Here is a 17,947-nt window from a genome sequence, read left to right on the forward strand (position 1 = left end):
GGTTACTTGCACTCGCATTCTCTCCAGTTCGGCTAACTTCTGTCTGAATTTGAATCCAGGTTCTGCCGGTGTGTCAGCCCCACCACCTCTGGCAAGTTAATGCTTCCGTGCTTCATTTTCCTGGTGTGTAAAATGGGGGGGGGGGGGGTAGTAGAATTTATCTGTTAAGGCTTGTGATGAGGATTAAAAGTATTAATAAGCATAGAATGGAACTGTGTCTGGTAAATGGTGAGCCATTATATTAAGATCTAGATTCCTCCTGCCCTTTGAGGATTAAGATTTAAAGCCGGCGTGCAGGTAATTGTATAAATAATCCTGACTTAAAGGTGTGTAGTAAGTGCTAGGGGTAAACGCTGCATGAAAATTTTAGGCCTGATCACTTAATTTTGAAAGGACTGCAGGAGAAAGTGACATCATAATTGTGTTTGGTGGGTGATAGAGTTTTTTTGCTCGGCGAGAGTCCCGGGGATGCATATTCAGAAGTGGCTTGTTCAAAGGCTCAAAAGCCCCAGGTCCTTGGAGAACTCTGAGTAGAGTCTATATATTAGATAATTCTAAGAGCTAAGTATAAAATGCAGGCTAGGAAGTGTCAGAGGTGTGGCGGCCTAGAGATTTTAGATTGGTCAGGGAAGCCTTCACTGAGAAGGTGGCATTTGAGTAAAGATGTGAAGGAGGTGGAGCAGAGAAACTTGAGACTAAGATTCCAAGAAGGAGTTAGTGCAAAGTTCTAAGGCAGGTACAAACCGGGTGTGTTCAAGGTAAGAAAGGAGGAGGCTAGGGTGGACGGGGCAGAGGAGAGCATTAGAAGATTAAGTTAGAGTTCATGAATTCAGATCCTTGTGACTTGTAGGTCAGCATAAAGATGAACTTTTACTCTGAGGTTAAAAACCCCAGAGGAGGCGACCCAGGTGGCTCAGTGGTTTAGCACTGCCTTCAGCCCAGGGCACAATCTTGGAGTCCCGGGACCGAGTTCCGTGTCAGGCTGCTGCATGGAGCCTGCTTCTCCCTCTGCCTGTGTCTCTGCCTCTCTCTCTCTCTCTCTCTTTTTTTTTTCTCTCTCTCTCTCCCTCTGTCTCTCATGAATAAATAAAAAAATCTTAAAAAAAAAAAACCCAGAGGGTTTTGAATAGGACCTTGACATAAATATAATGTTTTAAAGAAGCATTTATATTCTAGTTGCTGGGTTGAGAATAGACTGAAGCAGGGGCAAGGGCAGAAGCAGACCGAATTGAACAGTTAGCCTGGCTAAGAAAGTGGTTTGGATTGGGGACCAGGCAGTGGAGGGTTGAGATGCAGTCAGAGAGATCCCCAAACCTATTTTGAAGGTAGAAACAGATGAATTAGAAATGGGACACTTGAGAAAGAAAGGAGCTAAAGATCACTCTAAAGTTCTTGAGTACATGTTGAATACTGTGTAGAAAAAATTGCAGAGAGGCTCTGGCTGATGTTCTGTCTTCCTGGAGGATTTAATTTTATCCTGGCTGGCAATTAGAGTGGGAGCAGAGGAACTAATCAAGGATTCAAGTTTTGGGAGGGCTGATTGCTTTCTGGTTTGTTCTGATCCCAGAACATAGGCCTTTAGGAACCTGGGGTGTTCAGCAGGTTCTCATCTTTAGGGGACCTTGAGCTCCCATTTTTGTATTCCCAAGCCTGTGAGGTTAATGAAAGCGCTGCCTACCTTCTTAGCCACTTTGCAATGTGTCGGTTTCTTGATTTCTAGTGTCCTTGGAGCTTAAAATTCAACAAATGCCTTAAGGATAAAGGCCAAACGAAGTTGTCCGGCTTACTTCCCTGTGATCCCCCTTTGTCTGAGATCTTGTCCCTTCGACTTCTGTCTTCTGTTCTCAACTATAATTTTTATTTCCCCAGATCCAAAAGACTCCTGACAACTCTAGACCATTGCTTTCTGCTTGCCCCGAAATGCCCTGTTCTGAAACTCAACAAATACCCCAGGAGAAAAGCAATGGAGGAGTTCTGTATTCCCATGTATTTTCTTTCTCACTGGGATCCCAGTCCCTCATGTCCTGACTGCCTTGGTATTCTCCAGTGCCTTCAAACAGTCTATGTGGTTTTTATTTTAGTTTTCGCTTCAGTTTTTACAGTTATTCCTGTAAGAGGGTTGTCTGATTCAAGCTACCACTCAGTCCTGGCTAGAAGCTATGCCAAGAATGGAGTTTCCATTTACTTCTATAGGGAACACTGGAGAGTAGCAGGTTTTGGAGAGAGCATTAGAAGTTCATAGGTACATTGAGCTTGAAAGGCATGTTAGTCATCCTAGTGAAGATGTTGAGGAGACAGTTTGACATGGGAATCTGGGGCTTTGGGGGATGGGTCCAGAGAAGAGATACGAGTTTTTGGGCTAATGATGTAAAGAGGCAATTTAAAGCCATGAGATTTGATGAGATTGCTAAGGAGTGTAGAGAGAAGACATGAGCCCTTGAGCATGGAGGCTGGAAAGATGAAAAATAACCAACAAAGTGGTTATTTTTTGATGATGAAGATGGCCAGAGAAACAGAAGAAATTGCAGACAGTCTGGTCACTGGAAATCGAGTGATGAAAGTATTTCATCATATTTTTTGAAGATGAAGAGTGGCCAGAGAAACAGAAGAAATTGCAGACAGTCTGGTCACTGGAAATCGAGTGATGAAAGTGTTTCAAGGAGAAGGGAGTAAGGATGGCTAATGCAATTCATGGGTCAAGCAAGCTGTGAACATTGAATCTAGCAACGTAGAGATCGTTGGTGATGGAGCAAAGGGTGCTTGCAGTGGAGTGGAGAGGACAAAGTTCAGTTATAGATTTAGAAGAGAATGGGAAGAAAGAACTTTGTGACTCAGGGAGGTTTGGTGCAAAGGAATAGAAAGAAACAGGATGGCAGCCAGAGGGAAATGGGGCCAAGAGAAAGTTATATTTTTTAAGGAGAGATTTCATTGTAAATGGGTATGCTCATAGGAATGAGTAGAGAGAGAGAGCAGAATGGACATTATATTGGGGAGAGCCAGGATTGATGGTATGATGTAAGCAAGAAGGCATGGGTCCTCATGCACAATTGCTTGTCTGGAAGCGTGCATGGTGATAGAAAAGGTAGACGATGCCAGTCCAGGTGGGTAGATAATAATTTTCAAATTTCTTAGTAATTAACGGGTGTTTCTGATACAGCAGACATTATATGCCAAGCACTTTATACACATGATTTCCCTTAGTTTTTACAATGACACTGTGAGGTAGGTTCTTATAAGGGAACTGCAGCTTTAAAGAAGTTAAAGTCACTTACCAAGGTTGTACAGCAAGTGAGTGACAACACTGAGATATAAAGCCATATCTGCCTGAGTCTAGAACCGATGCACTGAAGTATCAGCTTATGCTCTTTATCTTCCCATCCCTAAACGTCTCTTGCTATGTTTCTCCCTCTCTCTCTCTCTCTCTCTCATTCTCATTCTCTGTATCCCCAGTAATCACCAAGTTACACCCATTTTATCTCCTAAATTTGTTTTGATTTCTGAGACCTCTTTTTTGGATCCCTACCTACTATTCTTACCCGCCTCTAACCAGATCCAGACAGCCTGAGTGTCTTTTCTGCGCAACCACAGAATGGTCTAAATGCATTGCTGCTCTGATCATGCTAGGTCCCTCCTCAGACGTTTCTGTAACCTCTTTGCTCTGTAGTTCAAGCTCCTTGCGTGTGCTATATGTAAGCCCTTTACTACCTGGTGCTGCCTATTTTTCCGATCTCATTGTGCTAATTTCTCCTTGTCCTCTCCCTGCCCCCCAAGAGTAGCTGAACCTTAGCAGTCCCACTGTGCAGATTACTGTGCTTTCTGCCTCTGATTTATTTCCTTTTATTCCTTCTAGCCAATTTTCTGCTCATTCTTTAAGCCACAGCCCCTGTTTTCTCCAGAAGCACATTTCTGATGCCTTTAACTGGGGCTCAATAGTCCTTGATCATATTTCCATCTTTTATTTACCACATGGCATTTATAATAACTTGCTGATGTGTTTGCCTCCACAACTAGGCCAGGAGTTTCTTGAGCATAAGAATTGGATCCTATTCATGTTTTTGGCCCTCCGACATGGCTTAGTGTTTGTCTTTCATAGTTTATTGAATGAATGATTGAATGACACAGGTATACAGTTTATCCAAGAAAAGAAGGAGGAGCTTCTTTTCGAGTATGAAAATGACTGAATGGCTCTAGTTTCTGAAATATTTCTTTTTTTTTTAAAGATTTTATTATTTTTTAAGTAATCTGTGAGGCTTGAACTCACAACCCTGAGATCAAGAGTCGCTGACTCTTCTGACTGAGCCAGCCAGGTGCCCATGAAATATTTCTAAGCATGGTAAGAGAAAGTAAGAAAGAACCTATGACAGTTATTATCCAATAAACATCAAGCACCTTCCTTGTTCCAGGCACTTAGTAAGAACTAGGAATAGATGGGACTCTCATTTTAGTGAAGGGAGACAGATGATAGGCAAATGAATTGAAAAAAGCAAGAAAACAATTTCATGGAATCATAAAAACTGATGAACATACAACAGGGTGTTAGGATAGGAAGTGCTGCCTTAGCCACTGCTTTAGAAAAGGCTGCGAAGGGAGTATTTAACATGAGACCTGTATGCCCTAGGAAGGAGCCAGTCACATCAAATTGTTGGGGAGCAGCACAGGCAGAGGAGAGTAGCTGGTGCACTGTCCTGAAGGCAGCAGCAAAGTTGTCATGTTTAAGTAACAGAAGTGTTAACTTCTGTTGGTCAGAAAATGGAGAGCAAGGGGGAGAATGGTTGGAAGTTTTTAGAGGTGGCTAGGAGTCCAGTCAGGTGAGGCCTTGTAGAATGGGGATGATGGGATTATTGGGAGCCATTCAAGGGTTCTAAGGTGGGAAGATGATCCTCTCTGAGTTCTCTTACAAAGATCACCGATTATCACATGAAGAACAGATTGTAGGAGGTGGAGAGTAAAACTAGTTTAGGAAGGTGGTGTGGCTAAGAGAGGGGATATGGCTTGAGTTAGGGTGAACATAGGGGAAATGGAGAGGAGTGCCTTGGGGACATTTTGGAGAAGGAATCCAGATAACTTACTGATTGATTAGATAGAGGGGAGGAGTAGAGGAAGAAAAGATGACCTCTAAGGTTTTGACTAGAGCAAATAAACATGAAAATCCTATTGTTTACTGAGATTGAAGAAGCAGGAAGTCAAGAGGCCCAAGATTTTGAGATGCTATTAGATATCAAATGGAGGTGTAAAGTTGGAAGGTTGGAGATGTTTCTGGAGTTCAGTGGAAAGGTTGGGGCCAGGGATATAAGTTTGGTACTCATGAGCACTGGAAGGGCTTGGAGGGCTTTAGAGGTAGGAGGGAAGCAGTGTAGCATCGCTGAAACCCAGGGTTTCAGGAGCAGTGGGCTCAACCTGGTCTATTTGTACAAGGGCTTAAGTAAGATCAAAACGGAGAAGTAACCATTGATTCTACTCACATGGATGGTGTCTGTGAACTTGACCATAACCGGTTTTGGGGAAGTGGGGCCTAAAGCCCAAGTAGAGTAATTCAAAGAGAGATCTAGTTATGAGGAGAATCTGTAACCTTAGATTCTTTCCATAATTTTTGCTGTTGGCTTAACGACTTAATAAGGCCTTTGGACAAGTCTGTCAGGTGAAAATGGGTGATAGTAGCACAGGAATGAATTGATATGTTTTTGCCACAAGGTGTCACTAATTCTTTATTAGTTTTGAGTAAGTAAACTAGTAGCTGCACAAATGTACCTTGCAATAAAGAGATGCTGTTTTACAAAATCATGTTTATAAAATAGACCAGTTAGAAAGTAGATATTTACATCGTGGAGAGGTTTCCTTCCTAGAGCCAGTCTCTGTAGCATATTTGCTGTGTGTGCGTGTTTAGGTGTGGGGGTGAGGAGCAGCAGGCTAGGATTCAGCAGACCAGGGGAGTGGGTGTAGAGCCCTGGGTGTAGTGTCGGAAGACTTGAGCTCATTTCCAGTTTTGCACCTGCTGTATGGCCTCAGGCAAAATTTAAATGATTCTTTGTCTTAATGAAAGACAACATTTTTTGTGTGTGTGTGGTTGCTGTTTAAAATAGTATCTCTATCTCTATGGTAGATGCTGCCTTACCCATTTCACCCAATGATTTTTACATATCAGAAGAGAATGTGTATAGCAGTGTTTAGATGCTTTTGAAGAGCTGTGTAAATATAAGATTAAAAATTACAAAAATTGTTTATGCCCAACTTTATAGCAATATAGATGTTACATAAAGCAGTTGTATTAGTGAAGACTCTTGGTTGCATATGGTAGAAAGCCAGTTGGGACTTGCCTGCCAAGAAGGGAGTGTTTTAAGTGGCTTCAGGAATGGTGGTGCTATGGGGGAGGAGGGCTTTGAATGTGTGCACCCCTACTCTTCTCTTTGCTTCTATCTGATGTCTTTCTTCTCTTTGGCCCCAACTAGCTTCCTCTGCCTAATAAAGAACATTTTGATGCTATGAAGGTTGTAGGATATGCACATGACAACATCCTGTAGGTTGAGAAGGTAAGAAGGCAGAGCTGGAGAAGTAGATGCCATAGAATTACCTTGATTTTGGTGAAGGGAATATGAATTTCAAATTTATGAAAGCCAATATCAGTTAATACTAACCTTCAAAGTTAAAAAAATAAAATCCAAATGTTCTGAAGCAGTCTGATACCCTAGGGTCTGCATGTCTTTCATTTTTAAAATTAGTTCTGAAGCAGTCTGATACCCTAGGGTCTGCATGTCTTTCATTTTTAAAATTAGACCCTATGACATTATTATCTTTTTTTTTTGATAAATTGACACTATAAAGAGTTAACATAAAGGGATAGATGCACCTAATTTAAAGAAATGAAAGATTAAAAAAAAATTACCAAAAATTAAAATACAGTTATAATTTTTCTTTTTTTTTTTTTAATTCTATTTATTTATTCGTGAGAGACCAGAGAGAGAGGCAGAGACACAGGCAGAGGGAGAAGCAGGCTCCACACAGGCAGCCTGACGTGGGACTCGATCCCAGGTCTCTGGGATCACGCCCTGGGCCAAAGGCAGGCGCTAAACTGCTGAGCCACCCAGGGATCCCCCAGTTATAATTTTTCAAAAGAAATCTTCACTTATAAAATTTCATGATGTAATTTTTCTAAAAGGAAATGTCCCTTGAAATATATGTTAACCTAAAAACCTCTTTTTACATAAATTTTCAGGAACATACATACCAATGTTAAGAGGCATACTTGCTAGATATGATATATATATTAACTTCTTCTCAATCCAAGCAAATATGCTAGTTGCTTTTAACAAAAAAAATGTAACTAGAACCATTAGTATATGTTTTTGCTACATCATATGCATTAATGAATCACAAGTCACTTAGTTATCTGTGAGATTTTACTGGAAAATAAATTCTCATGACCTGAATTCCCTCAGCAGGAAGCAGAAGCAAGTTTTCATACAAGTTCGTATATTGAACGATTGGAATCTCTCAGCCCTGAGATTCTGTTGAAATCCAGGAGATGGAGACACTAGAAGGTAAGTCCCACACCTGCCAAAAGGAAGACATCTCGAAAGTGGAGACCATTCTCTTTCCTGGGAGGCTAGTGTCTCCCTCCTCACCATACAGTTTACCTAATGTCTGAAAATACTGAAAATACATTACCTAATGTCTGATAACATTGGTGGAATTGTGCTTTATTGTACATGTGCCTCAGCTGTCTGTGCATATTCTTATGTATTTAGGTCCCTTCAGTAAGAATCTCTAATGTAATAATATATGGATACAACGAAGACTTCTAACGTATGTTCAAGGATAAACTTCTTGAAATTAGTAGTTCCTAAGATTTGTTTAAAAAGACAGAGTCAGGGACTCCTAGTTTAAAACGGCATTAACTGAAGGGGGAACGTCTTCCAACTTTGAACTACAACACCCAAGGCAGCAGGGATAGGGTATGTCCCATTTCTGTCTGGCAGTGGATGTGGATGAGGAGGGTGGGGGATGAGAGTTGTGTATAGCAAGCTGGGTTGTAGCTTGAGAGGGAGATCAGATGCACTCTGGTAGGTAGAGGGAGGCCAAGGGCAATGATGATGCTGTGTCTGCTGATAAACACCAAGTGTGGATTTATTTCCCTTCTTGGAAGGTGAGGGCAGGGAGGAAGCAGAAGAGGAAGAAGAGAAATGTGAAGTTTGCCAAGTGCAAGGACAGGGAAGTGTTCTGGGGGAAAGAGTATGATACGTGAAGCCCTCGAGGTGAGAGAATGCCTAGAATTTTGGGGAATTGCAAACCCAGCATGTCTGAATCAGAGCACTAGGCAGAGTCTCAAAAAATATGGGATTAAAGGAAGATTAAAGACGCAGTAACAGTTCAAATCTAAATACTAGAGGATGTTGTCAAATGTGGAATCAGTGATTTAAAGAACCATACTGAGGAAGGTTCTCAGAATCTAGAGGAAAAGGTTAAAAAAATTGACCCAGCATGGGAGGTGATATTTGGAGAAGGGAAAACAAGTCAACCTATGATTCCTGTTGCTACAGAAAACAGAAGCAACAACTAAAAACTTAATTTAACACGTGTTTTCTAAATACATAGACAGAGAGGATTCAGTATATTCCAACAAAAACAAATGGCAACATTTTTATATTACAAGGATATAAGAAATAGATCTTATGAGCACTTAGGCAAAAAGAAGCAAGTTAGCTATGCAAAAATCAAAATCCCATTTGCCTTAGGGTTTTCTGCAGTACTCCTGATCAGAAGACAATGGAAAGCCATCTAATAGTCTTCAGGGGAAAGTGCTGGGAACACCTCATTTCTAGCTAAGTCTTTTGTCTTTCAAGGCAATAGCATTTGCTTTCAGATTTTCAAGGCACCATGGATCATCCTGTCCCTTAAAAAATGCTTGAACACTTCTGCTATCCAAAAGAGCAGTCAAGCTCAGTAATGAACAACTCAGTAGTGAGGAAATTATGATCCACAGGATTTATAAGACCAGTCTTACTCACTTTGGACCAAAACACAGATATTCGATTGGTATGCACGTGGTTTGATTGGTCATGCATCTAGAGGATGAAGCTGATCTTCGGAGCCTCCCTGTACTGTTCCCCCTGAGGCTCCCCCAATTTCCAGGAAGTGTCTTTCTTGCACCTCATGGTTTACCCCATTTTTCAGGAGAATTATCATTTGATGACCACTTAAACTGATGTGGTTCTGGTGTGTGTTAATGTTGGCATACCTGTTTATCTTGTTGAGATACTAACACTCTCCCTTTCTTAAAACGAGGGCTGAGTAATGTGGCACATTTTTGTTTCCAAGAGCCTCACATGTTTTCTGCATCTGTAAGACTCTGATGTTTATCTGACTTGTACTTTTAATTGGTACAAGTACTGGTAAACCCCACGTTAGCATCTGTTGAATTAGTAGGCTTCACTTGGTCTCTTCCTCCACCTGAGACTTGAGGATGTCCCTTTGTTCCTTATGGATGGAGTCGTTTTATTTATTATATACAATGCTAATGTTTAGAAATGTAGTTTAGGTGTTTTTCTATTTCTTTAAGAAAATCTAAGAATCAGATAAATAATTTATCATTTCCTTTTGATCTATGAAGTCAATGACTCACTCTAGGGAGATATATTTTTAAAGGCACATTAAAAAAAAAAACAAAAAAACCTAAGAACCATAACATTTCTAGGTACTATTTTTGTGTAACTAGCTTCCCCCAGAAATGGATGGCTTAAGCAACCGTTTTCTTGTGCTCCCAGGTTCTGTTGGTTGGGAATTGGGACAGGATGAGTAGGGGTAGTTTGTTTTTACTCAGTGAGGTCTGGGACCTCAGGTGGTAAGACTCCCAGCTGTGGATTACTTGACAGTTGGGGCTGGAAACATCTAGAAACTCTTTCACTCCCTGTCTAGTACCTGGGCTCCGATGATTTGAATATGAACTGGCATCACTGAGTAGAGCTGTCATCGCCTTGCCCAGACTCTTAGGAAAGGGGACACGGATCCCACTTGCCATGGTAAAATAATCTGTGGCCATACTTTAAAAAATTCTCCAATGATAAATTGCCAACACAGGTTTTCCTTCTCTTTTAGGTTTTGGGATGATGTGATGGGTTGAATTGTGTCCCCTTAAAATTTGCACATCAAATCTCTAGCCCTCGGCTGATGTGACATTTTTTTTGGAAACAAGATATTTGCAGATATAATGAGTTAAATCAGAATGAGGTCATATTGAAGTAGGGTGGGACCCTAATAAAATATGCCTGGTGCTCTTTGATGCTTCTAAAGCCATGGGATGCCACAGATTGCCAGTGACCCACCAGAAGCTTAAAGAGAGGTATGGAACTGATTCTCTCTGACAGCCCTCAGAGGGAAGCAGCCTCACTAACAGTTTGTTGCTGGACTTCTAGCATTCACAAGGATGAGACCATTACATTTCTGTTGCTTAAGCCACCCATTTTGCTGGATTTTGGGATAGCAGCCCCAGAAAACTAATACAGATGGTTTTTAGTGTCTTCAAGATTTTTCATATTTTTGACAAGGAACTTGTGTTTCTTTAAAAATGAGGAAAAATGGGTTTATTTAATGTAATAATTTCAATTTCTGTTTTCCATAAAATGTAGAAATGTCAAAATCTTACTAAGGTTGTATCTAGGTAATAGGACTCTAAGTCACTTTTTTTTTTTTATTCCTTCTTCATATCTATACTTAAAATGTTTTCTGTTCTGGGGAAAAAAAGACTGTAGGAAGCAGCTATTGAATGTAGTAAGGGCTTCTGGGAGTTTGCTCTGGGTTCTGCTCTGCTCCCTGGTGACTTCGAGCCTGTTTCCTGTCTGCACATGGGGGTAGCACTCCTCAGTGTTGCTGTAAGAAATAAATGAACAAGTATATGCAATTATGGAGGGGCTGGTGGAAGATGAGTTCTTGAGCTCATGCATGTTTTTTCAGTTGATTACTAGTGGCAGATGGAGGGCCTGAAAAGCCAGGGAACCCAGAGAGGTGGCTTTTACTGTGTGTAAAGGCAGCTTGAGCCACATAGGGCCTATCACTTCCCGAGGTCCCTCCTAAGGCTTTGGAAAGGGTCAGGATAAAAAATGGTCATGTGATGGTGTAGTTTATAAAATTTGCAAAACATATTTTAACTACAATCAGTTGAGACTCTTCTTTCCACTCTGACCCACCTCCTTTGGAGAGGCCATGGGGATTTTGGGATTGGGCCCAGGGAAAGTTGATTTATGGATACTTTTAATTTGAGATTTACTTATGTGGTTTGCAGTCACTTCCCTGAAGAGGTAAGCTATGGGTAGTTGTCCTTGGGTAGGAACGGCTTCCAGAGATATTCTTGCTGGCTACAGTGCCTACTCACTCAGCTTTTAACACATACAAGAACACATAACGAGAATGCTTTTTACAGAACCTAGTACAGAAAGCATGTGGGTGGTGAAAGAGAAACAAGATCTAAAATCTATGGAGCCAGTAGGTACTCTGTGAGAAAATTTCCCAGATTTTACTGTTCCTGTATGAAACTTGATAAAGGTTTCTCCAAATCTGACAGTCTTAAAAATTTATATTAAAAAACAAATAAATAATAAATAATAAATAAATAAATAAATAAAATAAAAAAATAAAAAAATTTATATTAACATGACTTGAGAAGCTAACATTTATTCTTGAGCTATTAATGTTGAAAAGAATCCCAAATTTTAATCAAGCTAAAAAAAAAAAAAAAACTCTCCAGGATTAACTTTTATTCTCTCTACAAAAATAATACAAAATATTTACAGGAAGAAGTGATTAAAAAGGGTATGCAGCCAAAAAAAAAAAAAAAAAAAGGGTATGCAGCTAAAAAATTGTAGAAAAAGAAGCACTACTGAAATGTATCAGGGGGTGGTTAATAAAAATATCACATAATTTTGGGGGGGTAGGTTTTGCCTGTTGTTAGATAAACCACAGCTTTGTTTATAATTTATAATTTATTCAATGTCACTTTTTCTCATGGGGAGGGCCCTCCAAAATTGTGTGAGTGGCAGGACCCTTGAAACCTGGGTCTGACTTGAAAGAGCCCATTTCCAGATCAGTTCTTGTTCTTCTGTGGAGATGTTATTTGAACCTGATGCTAACATTCAGGATTACTGCTTCTCTGTATTTTCCATTTGCCACAGAAGAACCCAGACTCAAAGTGTTTACCAGTCATTTCCTTTTTTTTTTTTTTTTTAAATCATTTCCTTTTGATCTAAAAGGTTTCAGTGGTTCTCTCTAGTAAGAGTTTTCAGGATGCATGCTGTTTACCTCATCAGAGCAAAACCCTGACTCAGAGTGTGAGAAATGGCTCTCTGCTTCCTAGGAAGTTTTCAATATAGAAATATGCTGTGCTTTTGAATGAAAAGTAAAATGAAAAGGCAACGGATGGAAATTTCTTGTAAGGAGATATAAAAAAACCCCCAACTCTTCCTGTTCTCAAAAAACCTTTGTTTTTGTCAAAGGGTCTGAGACCTGAATGACACTTTTTGAAGCACCTTTGGCAGATTGTGAAAGGCCCATGAGTCTATGATCCTTCCTTGGGGAAGCCCCTCCACTGCCTTCCTTCTGCACCCACTATGCTTGGGTGTCTTACAGCCAAAGACAGAGTAAAAATGGTCTTGAGTAACACAATAACCTTTGCATACATGTGGTTTTAACTCAAAGCCAGGAGCTTCTTTGCTTTTATCTCTTGTCAAAGATAAGCTTTACCCATTTTGATGGGAAATACTCTGTGCCTTTAAAAATGTTTCAAGTCTTTGAAATACAATAGACATATTATAGGAAGGACATAAAACCAGTAACCAGCCTAGAATATTTGTCCCTTGTCCCCCATGCTGGAATGGAGAAAAAGAATGTGTCTTCAGAATATGGGCAGTTGGAGTTCCTGGGTGGCTCAGTGGTTGAGCATATGCCTTTGGCTCAGGTCGTGGTCCTGGGGTCCTGGGATTGGATCCTGCATCAGGCTCCCCACAGGGAGCCTGCTTCTCCCATTGCCTGTGTCTCTGCCTCTCTCTCTGTGTCTCTCATAAATAAATAAATAAATAAATAAATAAATCTTAAAAAAAAAAACACCAGAAAATGGTTAATCTATGTGCAAATGATACCTTTATCTCTTATTACCTATGTGACCTTGGGAAAGTTACTTAATTTTCTCATCCGTAAAAACATGTGTATTAATATTCACCTCACAGAGTTGTTGTGAGAATTAAATGAGGTAATCTCCCTGCCCCCCAAACTCCCCATCTAGTTATAGGACCTGGTACAAAGAAGGAGCGCAGTAAATGTTTGCATTACAGAAAGGTAATGCCTTCAATATCCTCCCAAGGAGTTTGGGATCTAGAATATAGTAGGGAATAAGAATCAAAGTGAAAAGTTGATTCCCAGAGCCTTTGAAGTTGATGAATATGGAAGTGGAGAAAGATGAGTGGTTGTGGTTTGGAGAAATTCTACTTCAGAGGAAGTTTTGTGTAAAGCTGAGACATAAGCAGGTGAATTATGTATAGGGAACCATTGTCATATCTCCCTGGTTGCAATGAAGAGTACATGTTTATGTATCTGTTCTTTCATCAGCTACATTTAACATATGGAACAGTGATGTGAGATGTAACATTTAACATGTATGAGGATGATTTTTATGGCTGAGGAATACAAAGAGAAATGTGATCCATTTCTGCCCTCAAACAAGTTATATTCTATTAGAGGGAGAGAAACATGAAAACATAAGGACATTAAAATGTGGAGTACAGAAGAGGAAGGGTCAGTTTTACATGGGGAAGGAAGAAATGAGATCTGCATGGCAGCAGAGGTAGGGTGGGGTGTGGACTGTGCAGATTGTCCAGGTAGAGGAATTTGGAATGGACAAAGGTGCAGGTGTGGCTTTGCGTGCTTTGCACATGTGTGGGAGCTGCATGCAGGGCAGGGGTAGGTGGTGCAAGGGACACCTGGAGCTGTGGGCTGGGAAGATAGGCAGTCAGATGTTGGGAGGGCCTAGCCTGCCATGCTTCTGGCAAGGCTACATGGGACCCCATCCAGGAGTAATGATGGTGACCATAGAAGGGGACTCCAAGTGCAAACAGACATCTTCTTATAGGGCAGGCAAGAGGGTGGAATTTGAAGGTTTTGGTAAACAGCGAAGTGGAATTTGGAAGATGAGGCTTCCAATCATTGGATGCTGTATATGTTGGATGAGGAAGACACCTGAGGCAAGGGTGTGAAGTAAGAAGACATCTTTTAAGCCTGAGAATTATATATGAGCTGGGACTAGTAGATTGGAATTAAAATTTTGCTCTTCTGTTTTCTAACTCTGTAATCCCTAGGAATGGCTGGAAATGTAGAATAATTACTATCTCTGCTATGGGAATGGGTAGTCAGACACCAGTGTTCACAAATTAGATTTGAAATCCGACTCAACTTGTTGAAAAACTTACATAACCAAGAGGAATCCTACACATGCAAATGAACACCTGTGAAAATTCTTAGGCAAGAACTGCTAGATTTAGCAACTCCAGTTTATAAACGCAGTTTGAGAGGGGACCAATTTTACAGATTGTTTTGCTGCTTGGATCTGCCATGTTTGTTGAATAGACAATTCCTGTGTTTAATGGAGTTATTGAACTTTCTTTATAAATTAAAGATCCTGAACAGAATGAATCTCCGTGTACTCTGAGGCATGTGGATGTTTGTTGTCTTTTCAAACTTTAGACTTAGACATCAAAGTCTTGCTGTATACAGTTTTTTTTAGGAACTAAGTGTATGCAATTTAAGTGTCATACCACCTACAGATTTGCCAGGAACCGAGCCACACTTTTTCTCATTTCCAATCGCGGTGAAAACCTTATCACTTTCTGCTATAGAGTCATGGATAAAAATGATTGAGGTCATGAGTAAAATGACCAGATGGGCTCCCCATCACCCTACAGTGAGCATCTCCCCTCACCTATGTTTCTGGCTCCTTAAGACTTCAGTATATTTTTCTTAACATTTGTTTGGGCCATATTTACATCTTTGGGAACTGGTCAATTTCTACATATGACTAAATGCTTCCTTTTACTTGACAGTACATTTAACATGCCAAAAGAATTTCCCAAGATATGATCACATTTTATCTCTTAATAAGTTTATTGGGTATCAGGGACACCAGTCATGTTATGTTGAGAGCTTCTCACTGGGTAATGCATACGCAGTATTAAAAAAGAAACATACCCAGTGTTACAGTGGAGCAGGCTCCTAACAGACTGTTTCAGAAACTGCAATTATAAACTCTAGACAAACTATAATCAATAGCTACCGGGGGCTCTGGAGAGTCAACAAAAGCAGACAGGGAGGAATTGAAACTTGGGGGAGGAGAGTTTCCTGGTGTTTAGCTTTGGCCAGAGAATGGGTCATGGTTGCAAAGATCGTGTGGGTGACTAAAATTCTGGTAGAAAGCCTGTCATGTTTCTGGCCTGAAGAATCAAAGAGTGGAACACAACCAGGAGAGAGTGAGGGATCACCCAGAGAAGGAGTGACCTAGAATCTGTGTTTGAACTCTGTCCAAGTCTCTAGCTGACCCTCACACTACTCATGCACAAGGCAGCTCAAAGCAGCTTGCAGCTAAGGTGTAGAGTAGTGAACTGAGATTTAATTGCTACGTAGCCATCATAGGTGAGGCAAGCTTTGCAGTTTGAGTCTAACCAAGTCAATTGCCTATTAAAAAATAACAATGATGGGATCAGTATCACAGAAGTCAGTTTTGATGATAATAACATTCACAGTGTCCAGGATATAATCCAAAACTATTCAAAATATGAAGAAGCAGGAAAATGTGACCTGTTTTATTGTTTTGATTTGCATTTCTCTTAAAATTTGCATTTCTCTTTTTTCATTTTTTTAATTTAAATTCAGTTTGCCAGCATATAACATCCAGTACTCATCACATCACATGCCCTCCTTAATGCCTGTCACCCAGTTACTCCATTCTTCCACCCACTTCCCCCCAGTAACCTTCAATTTGTTTCCCAGAGTTCACAGTCTCTCATGGTTTGTCTTCCTCTCTAATTTTTCCCTATTTGGTTTCCTTTCCTTCCCTTAGGGTCCCTTTCACTGTTTCTTGTATTCCACATATGAGTGAAACCATATGATAATAGTCTTTCTCTGATTGACTTATTTCACTTAGCAAAATAATGTGACCTATTTTCAAGAGAGAAGAAAATCAAGAATTTTAAAGCAGCTGTTATAATTCTGTTCAGTGGGGTTAAAAAAAAAAAACGCTCCTAATAAATGAGAAGGTAGGAAATCTCATAAGAGAAATTGAAAGTGTATAAAGTAAAAGTTTTAGAAGTAAAAATATAACATTAAATGAAAAACAAAGACGGGGTTTTGGGGTGGCTCAGTCGATTAAGCATCTAACTCTTGATCTCAGCTCAGATCTTAAGCTCAGGGGCATGAGTTCAACATGGAGCCAACTTAAAAAACAAATGAAAGAACACACATAAAGACTCAAAAAGGCTGAAAATAAAACGGATGGAAGAAACCTATCCTGCAAAAAAAATATAAGAAGATTGAAGTGGCTATATTAATATCAGACAAAATAGACTTCCAAAGAGAAATAAATAGAAATAAATAGGAACATTACATAATGAAAGAAAACCTCTATTAGGATGATACAACAATCATAAACATGTATGCTTCTAAAACAGACTCTAAATAAAAAAAACAAAAATTGATGAAAAAATATTGTTTTTTTTTTTTTTTTTTTTTTTTTTTAAAGATTTTATTTATTTATTCATGATAGTCACAGAGAGAGAGAGAGAGAGGCAGAGACACAGGCAGAGGGAGAAGCAGGCTCCATGCACCGGAGCCCGATGTGGGATTCGATCCCGGGTCTCCAGGATCGCGCCCTGGGCCAAAGGCAGGCGCCAAACCACTGCGCCACCCAGGGATCCCCGATGAAAAAATATTGTAATCATAGTGGGAAACTTTAACATCTTTTACAGAGCAATTGATACAATAACTAGACAAAAGTATCAAAGATATAGATATGTAGATCAATCATCTTTACCTAACTGATTTTTAAAATTAATTATTTTTATTGAGACATTATTTTTTTAGAGCAGTTTAGGGTTTACAGAAAAATTGAGAGACCCAGAGATTTCCACATATCTTCTGCCTCCATACATACACAGCCTCTCCATCATCAATATCCCTAAGCAGAGTGGTACATTTGTTACAATTGATGAACCTACACATCACTAAAAGTCCATAGTTTACATTATGGTTCACTCTTGCTGTTGTACATTCTGTGAATTTGGATAAATGTATAATAATATGTATCCATCGTTAGGTATCAAACAGAGTATTCTCACTGTCTTAGAAATTCTCTGTGTTTTGTGTATTCATTTTCCCCTAGCTCCAACCTTCCACCCTCTGGCAATCACTGATCCTTTCAGTTTCCATAGTTTTGTCTTTTCCAGGTCACATAGTTGGAGTCGTATAGTATGTAGTCTTTTTAGATTGGCTTCTTTCACTTAGCAATGTACATGTGAAGTTCTCTATGTCATTTCAGCTTTTCATAGGTCGTTTCTTTTTAGTACTAATAATATTCCACAGTTTATTCACTCAAGGACATCTTGGTGTTTCCACATTTTAGCTTCAAGATTCTCTCCCTCTGCCCCTCCCCCCTCAAATAAATGAATAAATCTTAAAAAAAAAAAGCTCAGGAAGGAAGAACAAAGCAAACTAAACAAATTAGAAGGAAAGAAAGATCAGAACAAAAATCAATTAAATAAAACATGTTAACCAATAGAGGAAATTAACAGAACTGGAAGCTTATTTGTTGAAAAGTTCAACATAACTGATAAACTGAGTTAGGTTGATTAAAAAAAAAGAACACCAGTTACTAATATCATGATTGAAAGAAGGGTTATCACTATAATTCCTAAATATAATAGAA

General features: G+C 39.7%; 1 protein-coding gene across 6 annotated transcripts in view; it reads left to right on the top strand.

The window, feature by feature from the left end:
* The window catches only part of LOC144314529 (uncharacterized), a 59,249-nt gene that overhangs the window by 705 nt on the left and 40,597 nt on the right, over window positions 1–17,947 (top strand). For 3 of the 6 annotated variants that reach the window (XM_077898780.1, XM_077898770.1, XM_077898813.1), the window contains exons 2-4: window positions 60–123; window positions 6,447–6,527; window positions 7,437–7,535. In XM_077898780.1, coding sequence (XP_077754906.1) covers window positions 7,520–7,535 — 16 coding nt within the window. In that variant the 5' untranslated portion in view covers window positions 60–123; window positions 6,447–6,527; window positions 7,437–7,519. Of the gene's footprint in view, window positions 1–59; window positions 124–6,446; window positions 6,528–7,433; window positions 7,536–17,947 lie in introns of all 6 variants that reach the window. The other 3 variants (XM_077898791.1, XM_077898807.1, XM_077898803.1) reach the window with 3 other exon arrangements.

The sequence above is a fragment of the Canis aureus genome, chromosome 1 (assembly GCF_053574225.1).
Source record: "Canis aureus isolate CA01 chromosome 1, VMU_Caureus_v.1.0, whole genome shotgun sequence".
In the NCBI taxonomy this organism is placed as follows: domain Eukaryota; kingdom Metazoa; phylum Chordata; class Mammalia; order Carnivora; family Canidae; genus Canis; species Canis aureus.